At 44.2% G+C, this 20,700-nt stretch overlaps 1 protein-coding gene across 1 annotated transcript in view; it reads left to right on the top strand.

Moving 5' to 3' along the window:
• The window catches only part of LOC139575133 (multiple epidermal growth factor-like domains protein 11), a 168,289-nt gene that overhangs the window by 88,666 nt on the left and 58,923 nt on the right, over positions 1-20,700 (top strand). The window contains exons 7-8 of the mRNA XM_071400136.1: positions 2,887-3,061; positions 16,631-16,751. Of these exons, the coding sequence (XP_071256237.1) occupies positions 2,887-3,061; positions 16,631-16,751 (296 nt within the window). The remainder of the gene's footprint in view (positions 1-2,886; positions 3,062-16,630; positions 16,752-20,700) is intronic.

Below are 20,700 nucleotides of genomic sequence, written 5' to 3'. Positions count from 1 at the left end.
ACAGTCTCTAAGGACCTGAGGAGACGTCTCTATTCTACTCTACAGTCAGTACAGTCTCTAAGGACCTGAGGAGACGTCTCTATTCTACTCTACAGTCAGTACAGTCTCTAAGGACCTGAGGAGACGTCTCTATTCTACTCTACAGTCAGCCAGTCTCTAAGGACCTGAGGAGATGTCTCTATTCTACTCTACAGTCAGTCAGTACAGTCTCTAAGGACCTGAGGAGACGTCTCTATTCTACTCTACAGTCAGCCAGTACAGTCTCTAAGGACCTGAGGAGACGTCTCTATTCTACTCTACAGTCAGTACAGTCTCTAAGGACCTGAGGAGACGTCTCTATTCTACTCTACAGTCAGTACAGTCTCTAAGGACCTGAGGAGACGTCTCTATTCTACTCTACAGTCAGCCAGTACAGTCTCTAAGGACCTGAGGAGACGTCTCTATTCTACTCTACAGTCAGCCAGTCTCTAAGGACCTGAGGAGATGTCTCTATTCTACTCTACAGTCAGTCAGTACAGTCTCTAAGGACCTGAGGAGACGTCTCTATTCTACTCTACAGTCAGCCAGTACAGTCTCTAAGGACCTGAGGAGACGTCTCTATTCTACTCTACAGTCAGCCAGTACAGTCTCTAAGGACCTGAGGAGACGTCTCTATTCTACTCTACAGTCAGTCAGTACAGTCTCTAAGGACCTGAGGAGACGTCTCTATTCTACTCTACAGTCAGCCAGTACAGTCTCTAAGGACCTGAGGAGACGTCTCTATTCTACTCTACAGCCAGTACAGTCTCTAAGGACCTGAGGAGACGTCTCTATTCTACTCTACAGTCAGCCAGTACAGTCTCTAAGGACCTGAGGAGACGTCTCTATTCTACTCTACAGTCAGCCAGTACAGTCTCTAAGGACCTGAGGAGACGTCTCTATTCTACTCTACAGTCAGCCAGTACAGTCTCTAAGGACCTGAGGAGACGTCTCTATTCTACTCTACAGTCAGCCAGTACAGTCTCTAAGGACCTGAGGAGACGTCTCTATTCTACTCTACAGTCAGCCAGTACAGTCTCTAAGGACCTGAGGAGACATCTCTATTCTACTCTACAGTCAGCCAGTACAGTCTCTAAGGACCTGAGGAGACGTCTCTATTCTACTCTACAGTCAGTCAGTACAGTCTCTAAGGACCTGAGGAGACGTCTCTATTCTACTCTACAGCCAGCCAGTACAGTCTCTAAGGACCTGAGGAGATGTCTCTATTCTACTCTACAGTCAGTCAGTACAGTCTCTAAGGACCTGAGGAGACGTCTCTATTCTACTCTACAGTCAGCCAGTACAGTCTCTAAGGACCTGAGGGGATGTCTCTATTCTACTCTACAGTCAGTCAGTACAGTCTCTAAGGACCTGAGGAGACGTCTCTATTCTACTCTACAGTCAGTCAGTACAGTCTCTAAGGACCTGAGGAGACGTCTCTATTCTACTCTACAGTCAGCCAGTACAGTCTCTAAGGACCTGAGGAGACGTCTCTATTCTACTCTACAGTCAGCCAGTACAGTCTCTAAGGACCTGAGGAGACGTCTCTATTCTACTCTACAGTCAGCCAGTACAGTCTCTAAGGACCTGAGGAGACGTCTCTATTCTACTCTACAGTCAGCCAGTACAGTCTCTAAGGACCTGAGGAGACGTCTCTATTCTACTCTACAGTCAGCCAGTACAGTCTCTAAGGACCTGAGGAGACGTCTCTATTCTACTCTACAGTCAGCCAGTACAGTCTCTAAGGACCTGAGGAGACGTCTCTATTCTACTCTACAGTCAGCCAGTACAGTCTCTAAGGACCTGAGGAGACGTCTCTATTCTACTCTACAGCCAGTCAGTCTCTAAGGACCTGAGGAGACGTCTCTATTCTACTCTACAGTCAGCCAGTACAGTCTCTAAGGACCTGAGGAGACGTCTCTATTCTACTCTACAGTCAGCCAGTACAGTCTCTAAGGACCTGAGGAGACGTCTCTATTCTACTCTACAGTCAGCCAGTACAGTCTCTAAGGACCTGAGGAGACGTCTCTATTCTACTCTACAGTCAGCCAGTACAGTCTCTAAGGACCTGAGGAGACGTCTCTATTCTACTCTACAGTCAGCCAGTACAGTCTCTAAGGACCTGAGGAGACGTCTCTATTCTACTCTACAGTCAGCCAGTACAGTCTCTAAGGACCTGAGGAGACGTCTCTATTCTACTCTACAGTCAGCCAGTACAGTCTCTAAGGACCTGAGGAGACGTCTCTATTCTACTCTACAGTCAGCCAGTACAGTCTCTAAGGACCTGAGGAGACGTCTCTATTCTACTCTACAGTCAGTACAGTCTCTAAGGACCTGAGGAGACGTCTCTATTCTACTCTACAGTCAGCCAGTACAGTCTCTAAGGACCTGAGGGGATGTCTCTATTCTACTCTACACTGTTCTACTGTTCTTCGGCTGTAGGTAGAAAGGGTTCTACATGGAACCAATAAGTGTTCTTCAAAGGGTTCTCCTATGGGGACAGCTGAAGAACCCTTGTAGGTTCTAGATATAATCTTTTTTTCTAAGAGTGTATCAGCAGACAGACTATCATAAGCCTCCTCTCTTATCTTCTCCTCTCTTATCTTCTCCTCTCCTCTCTTCTTCTCTCTTCTTCTCTGTTCTCTTCTTCTCTCTTCTTCTCTCTTCTCTTCTCCTCTCCTCTCCTCTCCTCTCCTCTCCTCTCCTCTCCTCTCCTCTCCTCTCCTCTCCTCTCCTCTCCTCTCCTCTCCTCTCTTCTCCTCTCTCCTCTCTTCTCCTCTCTTCTTCTCTCTCCTCTCTCCTCTTCTCTCCTCTCTCCTCCTCTCTGTTCTCTCCTCTTCTCTGTTCTCCTCTCATCTCCATTCCCAGCTGCCATCCGTTGTCGGGGGAGTGTGCGTGTGCGGCAGGGTGGACGGGTCTGTTCTGCAACGAGACCTGTCCGTCAGGTTACTATGGCGAGGGATGTAAGGAGGCATGTGTGTGTGCCAACGGAGCCGACTGTGAGGGCATCACCGGAACCTGCGTCTGTGCCCCCGGGTACATGGTGAGTAGATGGTGCAGGACACACGCCACACACTGTACCCACTATACACACTGTACCCACTATACACACTGTACCCACTATACACACTGTACCCACTATACACACTGTACCCACTATACACACTGTACCCACTATACACACTGTACCCACTATACACACTGTACCCACTATACACACTGTACCCACTATGCCCCTGTACTGAGGTAACGTTTTTATTAAACTTCTTAGGAAGCTTTAGTCCAGTAGTTGAAAGTCAAATGTGTCATTACTAATAGCTTAATGGATTTGAACCGTTTTTGTGCGGGTCGTGAGAACAGAACTTCAGGTCAAACCCTGCCAAGCAGCAGACAGGCGGGTCGTCAGAACAGAACTTCAGGTAAATCCCTGCCAAGCAGCAGACAGGCGGGTCGTCAGAACAGAACTTCAGGTCAAACCCTGCCAAGCAGCAGACAGGCGGGTCGTCAGAACAGAACTTCAGGTAAAACCCTGCCAAGCAGCAGACAGGCGGGTCGTCAGAACAGAACTTCAGGTAAAACCCTGCCAAGCAGCAGACAGGCGGGTCGTCAGAACAGAACTTCAGGTAAAACCCTGCCAAGCAGCAGACAGGCGGGTCGTGAGAACAGAACTTCAGGTAAAACCCTGCCAAGCAGCAGACAGGCGGGTCGTCAGAACAGAACTTCAGGTAAAACCCTGCCAAACAGCAGACAGGCGGGTCGTGAGAACAGAACTTCAGGTCAAACCCTGCCAAGCAGCAGACAGGCGGGTCGTCAGAACAGAACTTCAGGTAAAACCCTGCCAAGCAGCAGACAGGCGGGTCGTGAGAACAGAACTTCAGGTAAAACCCTGCCAAGCAGCAGACAGGCGGGTCGTCAGAACAGAACTTCAGGTAAAACCCTGCCAAACAGCAGACAGGCGGGTCGTGAGAACAGAACTTCAGGTCAAACCCTGCCAAGCAGCAGACAGGCGGGTCGTCAGAACAGAACTTCAGGTAAAACCCTGCCAAGCAGCAGACAGGCGGGTCGTGAGAACAGAACTTCAGGTAAAACCCTGCCAAACAGCAGACAGGCGGGTCGTCAGAACAGAACTTCAGGTCAAACCCTGCCAAACAGCAGACAGGCGGGTCGTCAGAACAGAACTTCAGGTCAAACCCTGCCAAGCAGCAGACAGGCGGGTCGTCAGAACAGAACTTCAGGTAAAACCCTGCCAAACAGCAGACAGGCGGGTCGTCAGAACAGAACTTCAGGTCAAACCCTGCCAAGCAGCAGACAGGCGGGTCGTCAGAACAGAACTTCAGGTAAATCCCTGCCAAGCAGCAGACAGGCGGGTCGTCAGAACAGAACTTCAGGTCAAACCCTGCCAAACAGCAGACAGGCGGGTCGTCAGAACAGAACTTCAGGTCAAACCCTGCCAAGCAGCAGACAGGCGGGTCGTCAGAACAGAACTTCAGGTAAAACCCTGCCAAGCAGCAGACAGGCGGGTCGTCAGAACAGAACTTCAGGTCAAACCCTGCCAAGCAGCAGACAGGCGGGTCGTCAGAACAGAACTTCAGGTAAATCCCTGCCAAGCAGCAGACAGGCGGGTCGTCAGAACAGAACTTCAGGTCAAACCCTGCCAAGCAGCAGACAGGCGGGTCGTCAGAACAGAACTTCAGGTAAAACCCTGCCAAGCAGCAGACAGGCGGGTCGTCAGAACAGAACTTCAGGTAAAACCCTGCCAAGCAGCAGACAGGCGGGTCGTCAGAACAGAACTTCAGGTAAAACCCTGCCAAGCAGCAGACAGGCGGGTCGTCAGAACAGAACTTCAGGTAAAACCCTGCCAAGCAGCAGACAGGCGGGTCGTCAGAACAGAACTTCAGGTAAAACCCTGCCAAGCAGCAGACAGGCGGGTCGTCAGAACAGAACTTCAGGTAAAACCCTGCCAAGCAGCAGACAGGCGGGTCGTCAGAACAGAACTTCAGGTAAAACCCTGCCAAGCAGCAGACAGGCGGGTCGTCAGAACAGAACTTCAGGTAAAACCCTGCCAAGCAGCAGACAGGCGGGTCGTCAGAACAGAACTTCAGGTAAAACCCTGCCAAGCAGCAGACAGGCGGGTCGTCAGAACAGAACTTCAGGTAAAACCCTGCCAAGCAGCAGACAGGGAAATAGACAGGTAGTCTTGGACTGGAGAGATGCAGTACAGCACCATATCAGACACAGTTTACTATATTATACTATTATTACTATACTATACTACTATACTATATACACTATTATTATGAATTATTATACTTTACAAAGCTTTGGTCTGCGTCCCAAATGACACCTTATTCCCTATATAGTGGTACTACTATAGACCAGAGCCCTATTCCCTATATAGTGGTACTACTATAGACCAGAGCCCTATTCCCTATATAGTGGTACTACTATAGACCAGAGCCCTATTCCCTATATAGTGGTACTACTATAGACCAGAGCCCTATTCCCTATATAGTGGTACTACTATAGACCAGAGCCCTATTCCCTATATAGTGGTACTACTATAGACCAGAGCCCTATTCCCTATATAGTGGTACTACTATAGACCAGAGCCCTATACCCTATATAGTGGTACTACTATAGACCAGAGCCATATTCCCTATATAGTGGTACTACTATAGACCAGAGCCCTATTCCCTATATAGTGGTACTACTATAGACCAGATCCCTATTCCCTATATAGTGGTACTACTATAGACCAGAGCCCTATTCCCTATATAGTGGTACTACTATAGACCAGAGCCCTATTCCCTATATAGTGCACTACTTTTGACCAGAGCCCTATTCCCTATATAGTTCACTACTTTTGACCAGAACCCTATTCCCTATATAGTGCACTACTTTTGACCAGAACCCATGACAACAAGTAGTGCACTATATGGTGAATAGGGTGCCATTTGAGACGTACATTAGAGTCCATTATCTATGAGGTGAACCTTAATGAAGCATCATTTCCCCTTCACTCTGAGAGATGTACTGTAGATGTCACTGGAAGAGACGGTAGCTTTGAGATGTACTGTAGATGTCACTGGGAGAGATGGTAGCTTTCAGATGAACTGTAGATGTCACTGGAAGAGATGGTAGCTTTCAGATGAACTGTAGATGTCACTGGAAGAGATGGTAGCTTTCAGATGAACTGTAGATGTCACTGGAAGAGACGGTAGCTTTCAGATGAACTGTAGATGTCACTGGAAGAGATGGTAGCTTTCAGATGTACTGTAGATGTCACTGGAAGAGATGGTAGCTTTGAGATGTACTGTAGATGTCACTGGAAGAGATGGTAGCTTTGAGATGTACTGTATATGTCACTGGAAGAGATGTACTGTAGATGTCACTGGAAGAGATGGTAGCTTTGAGATTAACTGTAGATGTCAATGGAAGAGATGGTAGCTTTGAGATGTACTGTAGATGTCAATGGAAGAGATGGTAGCTTTGAGATTAACTGTAGATGTCACTGGAAGACATGGTAGCTTTGAGATGTATTGTAGATGTCACTGGTAGAGATGGTAGCTTTGAGATGTACTGTAGATGTCACTGGAAGAGACGGTAGCTTTGAGATGTACTGTAGATGTCACTGGAAGAGACGGTAGCTTTGAGATGAACTGTAGATGTCACTGGAAGAGATGGTAGCTTTGAGATGAACTGTAGATGTCACTGGAAGAGACGGTAGCTTTCAGATGAACTGTAGATGTCAATGGAAGAGATGGTAGCTTTGAGATGAACTGTAGATGTCACTGGAAGAGATGGTAGCTTTGAGATGAACTGTAGATGTCACTGGAAGAGATGGTAGCTTTGAGATGTACTGTAGATGTCACTGGAAGAGATGGTAGCTTTGAGATGTACTGTAGATGTCACTGGAAGAGATGGTAGCTTTGAGATGTACTGTAGATGTCACTGGAAGAGATGGTAGCTTTGAGATGTACTGTAGATGTCACTGGAAGAGATGGTAGCTTTGAGATGTACTGTAGATGTCACTGGAAGAGATGGTAGCTTTGAGATGTACTGTAGATGTCACTGGAAGAGATGGTAGCTTTGATATGTACTGTAGATGTCACTGGAAGAGATGGTAGCTTTGATATGTACTATAGAAGTCACTGGAAGAGATGGTAGCTTTGAGATGTACTGTAGATGTCACTGGAAGAGATGGTAGCTTTGATATGTACTGTAGATGTCACTGGAAGAGATGGTAGCTTTGAGATGTACTGTAGATGTCACTGGAAGAGATGGTAGCTTTGATATGTACTGTAGATGTCACTGGAAGAGATGGTAGCTTTGATATGTACTATAGAAGTCACTGGAAGAGATGGTAGCTTTGAGATGAACTGTAGATGTCACTGGAAGAGATGGTAGCTTTGAGATGTACTGTAGATGTCACTGGAAGAGATGGTAGCTTTGAGATGTACTGTAGATGTCACTGGAAGAGATGGTAGCTTTGATATGTACTGTAGATGTCACTGGAAGAGATGGTAGCTTTGAGATGTACTGTAGATGTCACTGGAAGAGATGGTAGCTTTGAGATGTACTGTAGATGTCACTGGAAGAGATGGTAGCTTTGAGATGTGCTGTAGATGTCACTGGTAGAGATGGTAGCTTTGAAATGAACTGTAGATGTCACTGGAAGAGATGGTAGCTTTGAGATGAACTGTAGATGTCACTGGAAGAGATGGTAGCTTTGAGATGTACTGTAGATGTCACTGGAAGAGACGGTAGCTTTGAGATGTACTGTAGATGTCACTGGAAGAGACGGTAGCTTTGAGATGAACTGTAGATGTCACTGGAAGAGATGGTAGCTTTGAGATGAACTGTAGATGTCACTGGAAGAGACGGTAGCTTTCAGATGAACTGTAGATGTCAATGGAAGAGATGGTAGCTTTGAGATGAACTGTAGATGTCACTGGAAGAGATGGTAGCTTTGAGATGAACTGTATATGTCACTGGAAGAGATGGTAGCTTTGAAATGTACTGTAGATGTCACTGGAAGAGATGGTAGCTTTGAGATGTACTGTAGATGTCACTGGAAGAGATGGTAGCTTTGAGATGTACTGTAGATGTCACTGGAAGAGATGGTAGCTTTGATATGTACTGTAGATGTCACTGGAAGAGATGGTAGCTTTGAGATGTACTGTAGATGTCACTGGAAGAGATGGTAGCTTTGATATGTACTGTAGATGTCACTGGAAGAGATGGTAGCTTTGATATGTACTATAGAAGTCACTGGAAGAGATGGTAGCTTTGAGATGAACTGTAGATGTCACTGGAAGAGATGGTAGCTTTGAGATGTACTGTAGATGTCACTGGAAGAGATGGTAGCTTTGAGATGTACTGTAGATGTCACTGGAAGAGATGGTAGCTTTGATATGTACTGTAGATGTCACTGGAAGAGATGGTAGCTTTGAGATGTACTGTAGATGTCACTGGAAGAGATGGTAGCTTTGAGATGTACTGTAGATGTCACTGGAAGAGATGGTAGCTTTGAGATGTGCTGTAGATGTCACTGGAAGAGATGGTAGCTTTGAGTGGGACTCTGATCCACCAGATGTACTGTAGATGTCACTGGAAGAGATGGTAGCTTTGAGTGGGACTCTGATCCACCAGATGTACTGTAGATGTCACTGGAAGAGATGGTAGCTTTGAGTGGGACTCTGATCCACCAGATGTACTGCATGTACCAGGGCAGGGTTGTGACCCCAGCTTCACTCACAGCCTGTTGGACCAAATGGCACCTTATAGGGAGTGGAGGAGGCATTTGGGACGCAGGCTCTTTGCTACAGGGAGACGGAGAGAGGTGGAACGAGATGAGTCAGTCCTGTAGCACGACACAGTTAACTACCCTGAACCCTAAGTGTACAGACAGAAACATGCACACACACACACACACACACACACAGACACAAACAAACGTATTCACCTGCACAGCGTGGCCCTTAGTTCCAGAGGGGACACAGTCTGTTTGTTAACAGACAGAGAGGAGAGGAGAGGAGAGGAGAGGAGAGGAGAGGAGAGGAGAGGAGAGGAGAGGAGAGGAGAGGAGAGGAGAGGAGAGGAGAGGAGAGGAGAGGAGGAGAGGAACACAGTCTGAGGCCTCACTTCTATTTTTGACAACTTTTACTTCACTACATTCCTAAAGAATATAATGCACTTTTAACCCCATACATTTTCCCTGACACCCAAAAGTACTCGTTACATTTAGAATTTTTAGCAGGACAGGAAAATTGTTCAATCCACGCACTTATCAAGAGAACATCTCTGGTCGTCCCTACAGCCTCTGATCTGGTGGACTCACTAAACACATGCTTGGTTTGTAAATGATGTCTGGGTGTTGGAGCGTGCCCCTGGCTATTTGTAAATTAAAAACACAAGAAAATTATATAAGTAATTTGAAATGATTTATACTTTTACTTTTGATACTTCAGTATATTTTAGCAATTATATTTATTTGTGATACTTAAGTATTTTTAAAACCAAATACTTTTAGACTTTTACTCGAGTAGTATTTTACTGGGTGACTTTCACTTTTACTTGAGTCATTTTCTATTAAGGTATCTTTACTTTTACACACACACACACACACACACACACACACACACACACACACACACACACACACACACACACACACACACACACACACACACACAGTGTGAAGCAGGATGATGTAACTGTGTTAAACAGTAAAAGACTGTTTGTAACCTCTTTGCAATAAGGAACTGAGACCAAAACGCTCCAGAGAAGTTTCAAGTGTTTATTACCCAGGATGCCGTTAGCTGAGTGCCCCCGTTTAGGAAGTTACACAACACATTTTATACTCTTCCCTTGTAGGCGTATATACATTGTATGACCCCAGTGAGTTTCCCTCCTTTCCCCTGTGGAATGTCAATGTCTACTGAACCCTACTGTAGTCATCTCTAGTGCTTTCTCCAGGACTACCATCTACTGTAGTCATCTCTAGTGTTTTCTCCAGGACTACCATCTACTGTAGTCATCTCTAGTGTTTTCTCCAGGACTACCATCTACTGTAGTCATCTCTAGTGCTTTCTCCAGGACTACCATCTACTGACCACTACTGTAGTCATCTCTAGTGTTTTCTCCAGGACTACCATCTACTGTAGTCATCTCTAGTGTTTTCTCCAGGACTACCATCTACTGTAGTCATCTCTAGTGCTTTCTCCAGGACTACCATCTACTGACCACTACTGTAGTCATCTCTAGTGCTTTCTCCAGGACTACCATCTACTGAACCCTACTGTAGTCATCTCTAGTGCTTTCTCCAGGACTACCATCTACTGTAGTCATCTCTAGTGTTTTCTCCAGGACTACCATCTACTGTAGTCATCTCTAGTGCTTTCTCCAGGACTACCATCTACTGACCACTACTGTAGTCATCTCTAGTGCTTTCTCCAGGACTACCATCTACTGTAGTCATCTCTAGTGCTTTCTCCAGGACTACCATCTACTGACCACTACTGTAGTCATCTCTAGTGTTTTCTCCAGGACTACCATCTACTGAACCCTACTGTAGTCATCTCTAGTGCTTTCTCCAGGACTACCATCTACTGTAGTCATCTCTAGTGCTTTCTCCAGGACTACCATCTGCTGTAGTCATCTCTAGTGCTTTCTCCAGGACTACCATCTATTGACCACTACTGTAGTCATCTCTAGTGCTTTCTCCAGGACTACCATCTACTGAACCCTACTGTAGTCACCTCTAGTGCTTTCTTCAGGACTACCATCTACTGTAGTCATCTCTAGTGCTTTCTCCAGGACTACCATCTACTGAACCCTACTGTAGTCATCTCTAGTGCTTTCTCCAGGACTACCATCTACTGTAGTCATCTCTAGTGCTTTCTCCAGGACTACCATCTACTGACCACTACTGTAGTCATCTCTAGTGTTTTCTCCAGGACTACCATCTACTGAACCCTACTGTAGTCATCTCTAGTGCTTTCTCCAGGACTACCATCTACTGAACACTACTGTAGTCATCTCTAGTGCTTTCTCCAGGACTACCATCTACTGAACCCTACTGTAGTCATCTCTAGTGTTTTCTCCAGGACTACCATCTACTGTAGTCATCTCTAGTGCTTTCTCCAGGACTACCATCTACTGACCACTACTGTAGTCATCTCTAGTGCTTTCTCCAGGACTACCATCTACTGTAGTCATCTCTAGTGTTTTCTCCAGGACTACCATCTACTGAACCCTACTGTAGTCATCTCTAGTGCTTTCTCCAGGACTACCATCTACTGAACACTACTGTAGTCATCTCTAGTGCTTTCTCCAGGACTACCATCTACTGAACCCTACTGTAGTCATCTCTAGTGTTTTCTCCAGGACTACCATCTACTGTAGTCATCTCTAGTTCTTTCTCCAGGACTACCATCTACTGACCACTACTGTAGTCATCTCTAGTGTTTTCTCCAGGACTACCATCTACTGAACCCTACTGTAGTCATCTCTAGTGCTTTCTCCAGGACTACCATCTACTGACCACTACTGTAGTCATCTCTAGTGTTTTCTCCAGGACTACCATCTACTGAACCCTACTGTAGTCATCTCTAGTGCTTTCTCCAGGACTACCATCTACTAACCCCTACTGTAGTCATCTCTAGTGCTTTCTCCAGGACTACCATCTACTGAACACTACTGTAGTCATCTCTAGTGCTTTCTCCAGGACTACCATCTACTGAACCCTACTGTAGTCATCTCTAGTGTTTTCTCCAGGACTACCATCTACTGAACCCTACTGTAGTCATCTCTAGTGTTTTCTCCAGGACTACCATCTACTGAACCCTACTGTAGTCATCTCTAGTGCTTTCTCCAGGACTACCATCTACTGAACACTACTGTAGTCATCTCTAGTGCTTTCTCCAGGACTACCATCTACTGAACCCTACTGTAGTCATCTCTAGTGTTTTCTCCAGGACTACCATCTACTGTAGTCATCTCTAGTGCTTTCTCCAGGACTACCATCTACTAACCCCTACTGTAGTCATCTCTAGTGCTTTCTCCAGGACTACCATCTACTGAACACTACTGTAGTCATCTCTAGTGTTTTCTCCAGGACTACCATCTACTGTAGTCATCTCTAGTTCTTTCTCCAGGACTACCATCTACTGACCACTACTGTAGTCATCTCTAGTGTTTTCTCCAGGACTACCATCTACTGAACCCTACTGTAGTCATCTCTAGTGCTTTCTCCAGGACTACCATCTACTGTAGTCATCTCTAGTGCTTTCTCCAGGACTACCATCTACTGTAGTCATCTCTAGTGCTTTCTCCAGGACTACCATCTACTGAACCCTACTGTAGTCATCTCTAGTGCTTTCTCCAGGACTACCATCTACTGAACCCTACTGTAGTCATCTCTAGTGCTTTCTCCAGGACTACCATCTACTGTAGTCATCTCTAGTGCTTTCTCCAGGACTACCATCTACTGACCACTACTGTAGTCATCTCTAGTGTTTTCTCCAGGACTACCATCTACTGAACCCTACTGTAGTCATCTCTAGTGCTTTCTCCAGGACTACCATCTACTGACCCCTACTGTAGTCATCTCTAGTGCTTTCTCCAGGACTACCATCTACTGAACACTACTGTAGTCATCTCTAGTGCTTTCTCCAGGACTACCATCTACTGAACACTACTGTAGTCATCTCTTTCTTTAACTACCTCACTCTCTTTCTAACACTCATATTTTTCTTCCCTCTCTTCGTTTGTTTAACTTGGTGAATATTAGATGAAGGGTAATTAAAAGACGTAAGGTTGGTCGGGGTGGTTGGGGGGTCTGCTGTCTTAATTAGACATGATTCATAATTAATTGAATCAGCACAGTGTTGTACTGTAGGTGGAGGTCCTGCTCAATGGGGTGTCAGAGAGAGAACAGGGATTCCCAGAGGAGAGGAGAGGAGAGGAGAGGAGAGGAGAGGAGAGGAGAGGAGAGGAGAGGAGAGGAGAGGAGAGGAGAGGACAGGGATTCCCAGAGGAGAGGAGAGGAGAGGAGAGGAGAGGAGAGGAGAGGAGAGGAGAGGAGAGGAGAGGAGAGGAGAGGAGAGGAGAGGACGTCCCCAAATACTACTGTTATTTGACATGTCTGACAGTGCTCCAGATTATGTACTGGCATTATGTACTGGCATTATATACTGGCATTATATACTGGTATTATATACTGGTATTATATACTGGCATTATGCACTGGCATTATATACTGGTATTATATACTGGCATTATATACTGGTATTATATACTGGCATTATATACTGGCATTATATACTGGTATTATATACTGGCATTATATACTGGTATTATATACTGGCATTATGCACTGGCATTATATACTGGTATTATATACTGGCATTATATACTGGTATTATATACTGGCATTATGCACTGGCATTATATACTGGTATTATATACTGGCATTATATACTGGTATTATATACTGGCATTATATACTGGTATTATATACTGGTATTATATACTGGCATTATATACTGGTATTATATACTGGCATTATATACTGGTAATATATACTGGTATTATATACTGGCATTACGTACTGGGATTATATACTGGCATTATGTACTGGGATTATGCACTGGTATTATATGTATATACTGGCATTATATACTGGTATTATATACTGGTATTATGTACTGGGATTATATACTGGTATTATATACTGGGAATGTGTACTGGCATTATATACTGGTATTATGTACTGGGATTATATACTGGTATTATATACTGGGAATGTGTACTGGCATTATATACTGGTATTATATACTGGGATTATATACTGGGAATGTGTACTGGGATTATGGGATGATGTACTAATAGTAGAGCTCAGATTTACTCAGGAAACACAGGCCTACAACGCAGCGTAGGAATAGCCTTTAGGCCTAGTGGTTTAATTTAGTAAATAGTTTTTTATGTGTTCATTACTCCAAGCTCCAGAATGGTTCATGCTGAGTGTTATGTCTCTGTAGTCTGCCAGCGTACTTTAGTTATTGTAACGTGTCAGTAAACTGAATAATACTGAGTAATCTAGTCACACTGATAGGCCACTGAGGTTGACAGGGCGGGCTCAGTCTGTGTGTGTTCTGAATGTTCTGGGTCGCAGACTGACACCAATTTACTTCAATGCATAAATCACCAACACGAACAGTCAACACTCACACGGTATTGCATTATGCTCATCCTTTTATCCTTAGAGAAGAAAGGAGAGATTACAGACTGGAATACCACAGTAGATCATTGTATTCTTAGAGAAGAAAGGAGAGATTACAGACTGGAATACCACAGTAGATCATTGTATTCTTAGAGAAGAAAGGAGAGATTACAGACTGGAATACCACAGTAGATCAGTGTATCCTTAAAGGAGAGATTACAGACTGGAATACCACAGTAGATCGTTGTACCCTTAGAGAAGAAAGGAGAGATTACAGACTAGAATACCACAGTAGTGGACTTCACAGTGAGTTCACATTGTAATCAAAGCAATACTGTATCACTGTAGATTTGCTTTGTGGTCTGTCACAGGGAATATGTACAGCGTGTCTGGGTTGAAAGGGCAGTAGATTTGCTTGGTGGTCTGTCACAGGGCATATGTACAGCGTGTCTGGGTTGAAAGGGCTGTAGATTTGCTTGGTGGTCTGTCACAGGGCATATGTACAGCGTGTCTGGGTTGAAAGGGCTGTAGATTTGCTTGGTGGTCTGTCACAGGGCATATGTACAGCGTGTCTGGGTTGAAAGGGCTGTAGATTTGCTTGGTGGTCTGTCACAGGGAATATGTACAGCGTGTCTGGGTTGAAAGGGCTGTAGATTTGCTTGGTGGTCTGTCACAGGGAATATGTACAGCGTGTCTGGGTTGAAAGGGCTGTAGATTTGCTTGGTGGTCTGTCACAGGGAATATGTACAGCGTGTCTAGGTTGAAAGGGCTGTAGATTTGCTTGGTGGTCTATCACAGGGAATATGTACAGCGTGTCTGGGTTGAAAGGGATGTAGATTTGCTTGGTGGTCTATCACAGGGAATATGTACAGCGTGTCTGGGTTGAAAGGGCTGTAGATTTGCTTGGTGGTCTGTCACAGGGAATATGTACAGCGTGTCTGGGTTGAAAGGGAAGTTGACTCCAAAGTAAAAGTTTGTCAGTTGTTTTCAGACCTCAAAAGGGGTGTAATGTTGAGATGAGTGATGATGTGTTTCATGCCATCTGCTGCGTGAACGTGGATCCAACTTTACATCTGAATCCCAGATGAATCAGTCTAAAATGATTGAATTAGACGCTGCCTATCTTTCCCATTCATTGGGGATTCAGGCAAATATGGATCTGAAAAAAACAACAGATGGTGTAGAAAATGAACTCATCTCAACTTTAAGACCACATTTTGAGGCCTGAAAACTTCAAACTAACTTTTGATTTAGGAGGGAACATATTGATCCAAACATTGTTTTAGTTTCACTGAAGTCTTTAAAAAGATTGCTTGTGGAAACAGTGAAACTGTCTCTCTCTCTCTCTCAAATTCAAATTCAAATTCAAATTCAAGCTGCTTTATTGGCATGAAAAACATTGTGTCAATATTGCCAAAGCAACAATGTATACAATATACATTGTAATACAATTAAAACAATGACAAATAATAATATAGAATGGCAGTAAATAATAATACAAAATTAAATATAAAAATAGTAACAATAAAATGGTAACAGTCAATAGTCGAATGTTATGTAGTGGTGTAATGCACCACTACCACCACCACCATCATTAAACTGCTATCATTACCATTACCACCCATACCATTACTATTTGGAATGATAAACAACAATAATAATACTAATAACAATAACAGTAAAAACAATAACAGTCATAATAAGTAAGTTACTGCTTACTATGCAGATGTTATTATTCAGTGTCCCTCAGGCTATGGCAGGCAAATATATATTTGGCTGCAAGAGGAGCCATTGCTCCTTCGCCCATGAGTATTTTTAGTTTTTCCTCTGGGTTTAATAAGTTAAAATTTGGAATAAATGTAGTCATTTCTGTGAATAATGAATCTCTTGGTGAGGAATATTTATCACAGTAAAGGAGAAAGTGCATCTCTGTTTCTACCTCCCCTGTCGTGCAGTGACCACATACACGCTCCTCTTTGGGTAGCCATGTCTTTTTATGTCTGCCGGTTTCTATTGCCAATCGGTGGTCACTCAGCCTGTACTTGGTAAGGATCTGTCTCTGCTTCGAATCTCTGACAGAGTAGAGATATTCAGCCAGAGATATTCTCTCTCTCTCTCTCTCTCTCTCTCTCTCTCTCTCTCTCTCTCTCTCTCTGTATTTCTCTCTCTCTGTCTCTCTCTGTCTCTCTCTCTCTCTCTCTCTCTCTCTCTCTCTCTCTCTCTCTCTCTCTCTCTCTCTCTCTGTCTCTGTCTCTCTCTCTCTCTCTGTCTCTCTCTCTCTCTCTCTCTCTCTCTCTCTCTCTCTCTCTCTCTCTCTCTCTCTCTCTCTCTCTCTCTCTCTCTCTCTCTCTCTCTCTCTCTCTCTCTCTCTCTCTCTCTCTCTCTCAGGGTGATGACTGTTCCCTGACCTGTCCTGCTGGGGTGTATGGGGCCAACTGTTCCTCTCCCTGTTCCTGCCACAACCAGATCGCCTGCTCACACATCGACGGATCCTGCATGTGCAGAGAAGGTACTGTAGGCTGAATACTGTTATATCAATTCAATTCAATTCAATTCAAGGGGCTTTATTGGCATGGGAAACATGTGTTAACATTGCCAAAGCAAGTGAGGTAGATAATATACAAAAGTCAAATAAACATATCTCTAAAATATATCTCTCTCTATCTCTTAGCTCGCTCTTTCCTTCTCTCCTCTCTCTCTCTCTCTCTCTCTCTCTCTCTCTCTCTCTCTCTCTCTCTCTCTCTCTCTCTCTCTCTCTCTCTCTCTCTCTCTCTCTCTCTCTCTCTTTAAGAATGTATCTGCACTGTATGTTGTTAGCTAGCTAGCCAGACAGTTTTAGAGGAACGAGTCCATTTTTAACTGCCAATATGACAACATTGAATTCAAACATTTCTGTCAATCCACAGCCTGTCATCAGTTGATGATAATATTTAGACAAGTTGGAAATGCAACTAGTACTGATATTGTATTAAATAACAGCACTCACAGCTTTCCAAGAAAACAGAAATGTAGACATTTATCAGATATTTTATTTAACCAGGCAAGTCAATTAAGAACACATTATTATTTACAATGACAGCCTACCCCGGCCAAACCCGGTCGACGCTGGGCCAATTGTGTGCCGCCCTATGGGACTCCCAATCATGGCCGGTTGTGATACAGCCTGGAATCGAACCAGGGTCTGTAGTGGCGCCTCTAGCACTGAGATGCAGTGCCTTAGACCACTGCGCCACTCTGGAGCCCTAGTTATAGAGGCAATTTTTTGTTTGTTTTATTGGTAAACCCGTATTTCCTGCATAAGTAAAATCAGGATTATGCCTCTACAGCCATTCATTCCAATTAGACTGGTTTGGATTTCTCCCTGACCAATATGGCTGCCATTTCCACCGCATTCTGGAACTTTGAGGGTTTATGATGTCGCCCCTCTAGTAAATTAGTAGAATCTCAATGATAGCAACTATATTACCAGACAGACAGACAAGCTGTAGTAACTATAGTAACTATATTACCAGACAGACAAGCTGTAGTATCTATAGTAACTATATTACCAGACAGACAGACACGTTGTAGTAACTATAGTAACTGTATTACCAGACAGACAGACACGTTGTAGTAACTATAGTAACTATATTACCAGACAGACAGACACGTTGTAGTAACTATAGTAACTGTATTACCAGACAGACAGACAAGCTGTAGTAACTATTGTAACTATATTACCAGACAGACAGACAAGCTGTAGTAACTATAGTAACTATATTACCAGACAGACAGACAAGCTGTAGTAACTATAGTAACTATATTACCAGACAGACAGACACGCTGTAGTAACTATAGTAACTATATTACCAGACAGACAGACAAGCTGTAGTAACTATAGTAACTAATTTACCAGACAGACAGACAAGCTGTAGTACCTATAGTAACTATATTACCAGACAGACAAGCTGTAGTAACTATAGTAACTATATTACCAGACAGATAAGCTGTAGTAACTATAGTAACTATATTACCAGACAGACAAGCTGTAGTATCTATAGTAACTATATTACCAGACAGACAGACAAGCTGTAGTAACTATAGTAACTATATTACCAGACAGACAGATAAGCTGTAGTAACTATAGTAACTATATTACCAGACAGACAGACAAGCTGTAGTAACTATAGTAACTATATTACCAGACAGACATACACGCTGTAGTAACTATAGTAACTATATTACCAGACAGACAAGCTGTAGTAACTATAGTAACTGTATTACCAGACAGACAAGCTGTAGTAACTATAGTAACTATATTACCAGACAGACAGATAAGCTGTAGTAACTATAGTAACTATATTACCAGACAGACAGACAAGCTGTTGTAACTATAGTAACTATATTACCAGACAGACATACACGCTGTAGTATTTATAGTAACTATATTATCAGACAGACAAGCTGTAGTATCTATAGTAACTATATTACCAGATAGACAAGCTGTAGTAACTATAGTAACTATATTATCAGACAGACAGACAAGCTGTAGTAACTATAGTAACTATATTACCAGACAGACAAGCTGTAGTAACTATAGTAACTATATTACCAGACAGACAAGCTGTAGTAACTATAGTAACTATATTACCAGACATACAGACAAGCTGTAGTATCTATAGTAACTATATTACCAGACAGACAAGCTGTAGTATCTATAGTAACTACACTGCTCAAAAAAATTAAGGGAACACTTAAACAACACAATGTAACTCCAAGTCAATCACACTTCTGTGAAATCAAACTGTCCACTTAGGAAGCAACACTGATTGACAATAAATGTCACATGCTGTTGTGCAAATGGAATAGACAACAGGTGGAAATTATAGGCAATTAGCAAGACACCCCCAATAAAGGAGTGGTTCTGCAGGTGGTGACCACAGACCATTTCTCAGTTCCTATGCTTCCTGGCTGATGTTTTGGTCACTTTTGAATGCTGGCGGTGCTTTCACTCTAGTGGTAGCATGAGACGGAGTCTACAACCCACACAAGTGGCTCAGGTAGTGCAGCTCATCCAGGATGGCACATCAATGCGAGCTGTGGCAAGAAGGTTGGCTGTGTCTGTCAGCGTAGTGTCCAGAGCATGGAGGCGCTACCAGGAGACAGGCCAGTACATCAGGAGACGTGGAGGAGGCCGTAGGAGGGCAACAACCCAGCAGCAGGACCGCTACCTCCGCCTTTGTGCAAGAAGGAGCAGGAGGAGCACTGCCAGAGCCCTGCAAAATGACCTCCAGCAGGCCACAAATGTGCATGTGTCTGCTCAAACGGTCAGAAACAGACTCCATGAGGGTGGTATGAGGGCCCGACGTCCACAGGTGGGGGTTGTGCTTACAGCCCAACACCGTGCAGGACGTTTGGCATTTGCCAGAGAACACCAAGATTGGCAAATTCGCCACTGGCGCCCTGTGCTCTTCACAGATGAAAGCAGGTTCACACTGAGCACATGTGACAGACGTGACAGTCTGGAGATGCCGTGGAGAACGTTCTGCTGCCTGCAACATCCTCCAGCATGACCGGTTTGGCGGTGGGTCAGTCATGGTGTGGGGTGACATTTCTTTGGGGGGCCGCACAGCCCTCCATGGGCTCGCCAGAGGTAGCCTGACTGCCATTAGGTACCGAGATGAGATCCTCAGACCCCTTGTGAGACCATATGCTGGCGCGGTTGGCCCTGGGTTCCTCCTAATGCAAGACAATGCTAGACCTCATGTGGCTGGAGTGTGTCAGCAGTTCCTGCAAGAGGAAGGCATTGATGCTATGGACTGGCCCGCCCGTTCCCCAGACCTGAATCCAATTGAGCACATCTGGGACATCATGTCTCGCTCCATCCACCAACGCCACGTTGCACCACAGACTGTCCAGGAGTTGGCGGATGCTTTAGTCCAGGTCTGGGAGGAGATCCCTCAGGAGACCATCCGCCACCTCATCAGGAGCATGCCCAGGCGTTGTAGGGAGGTCATACAGGCACGTGGAGGCCACACACACTACTGAGCCTCATTTTGACTTGTTTTAAGGACATTACATCAAAGTTGGATCAGCCTGTAGTGTGGTTTTCCACTTTAATTTTGAGTGTGACTCCAAATCCAGACCTCCATGGGTTGATAAATTTGATTTCCATTGATCATTTTTGTGTGATTTTGTTGTCAGCACATTCAACTATGTAAATAAAAAAGTATTTAATAAGAATATTTCATTCATTCAGATCTAGGATGTGTTATTTTAGTGTTCCCTTTATTTTTTTGAGCAGTGTATATTACCAGACAGACAAGCTGTAGTAACTATAGTAACTATATTACCAGACAGACACGCTGTAGTAACTATAGTAACTATATTACCAGACAGACAGACAAGTTGTAGTAACTATAGTAACTATATTACCAGACAGACAAGCTGTAGTATTTATAGTAACTATATTACCAGAC

Source organism: Salvelinus alpinus, chromosome 5 (genome assembly GCF_045679555.1).
Source record: "Salvelinus alpinus chromosome 5, SLU_Salpinus.1, whole genome shotgun sequence".
NCBI classification, from domain to species: domain Eukaryota; kingdom Metazoa; phylum Chordata; class Actinopteri; order Salmoniformes; family Salmonidae; genus Salvelinus; species Salvelinus alpinus.
This window is presented reverse-complemented; position numbering and strand designations above follow the sequence as displayed.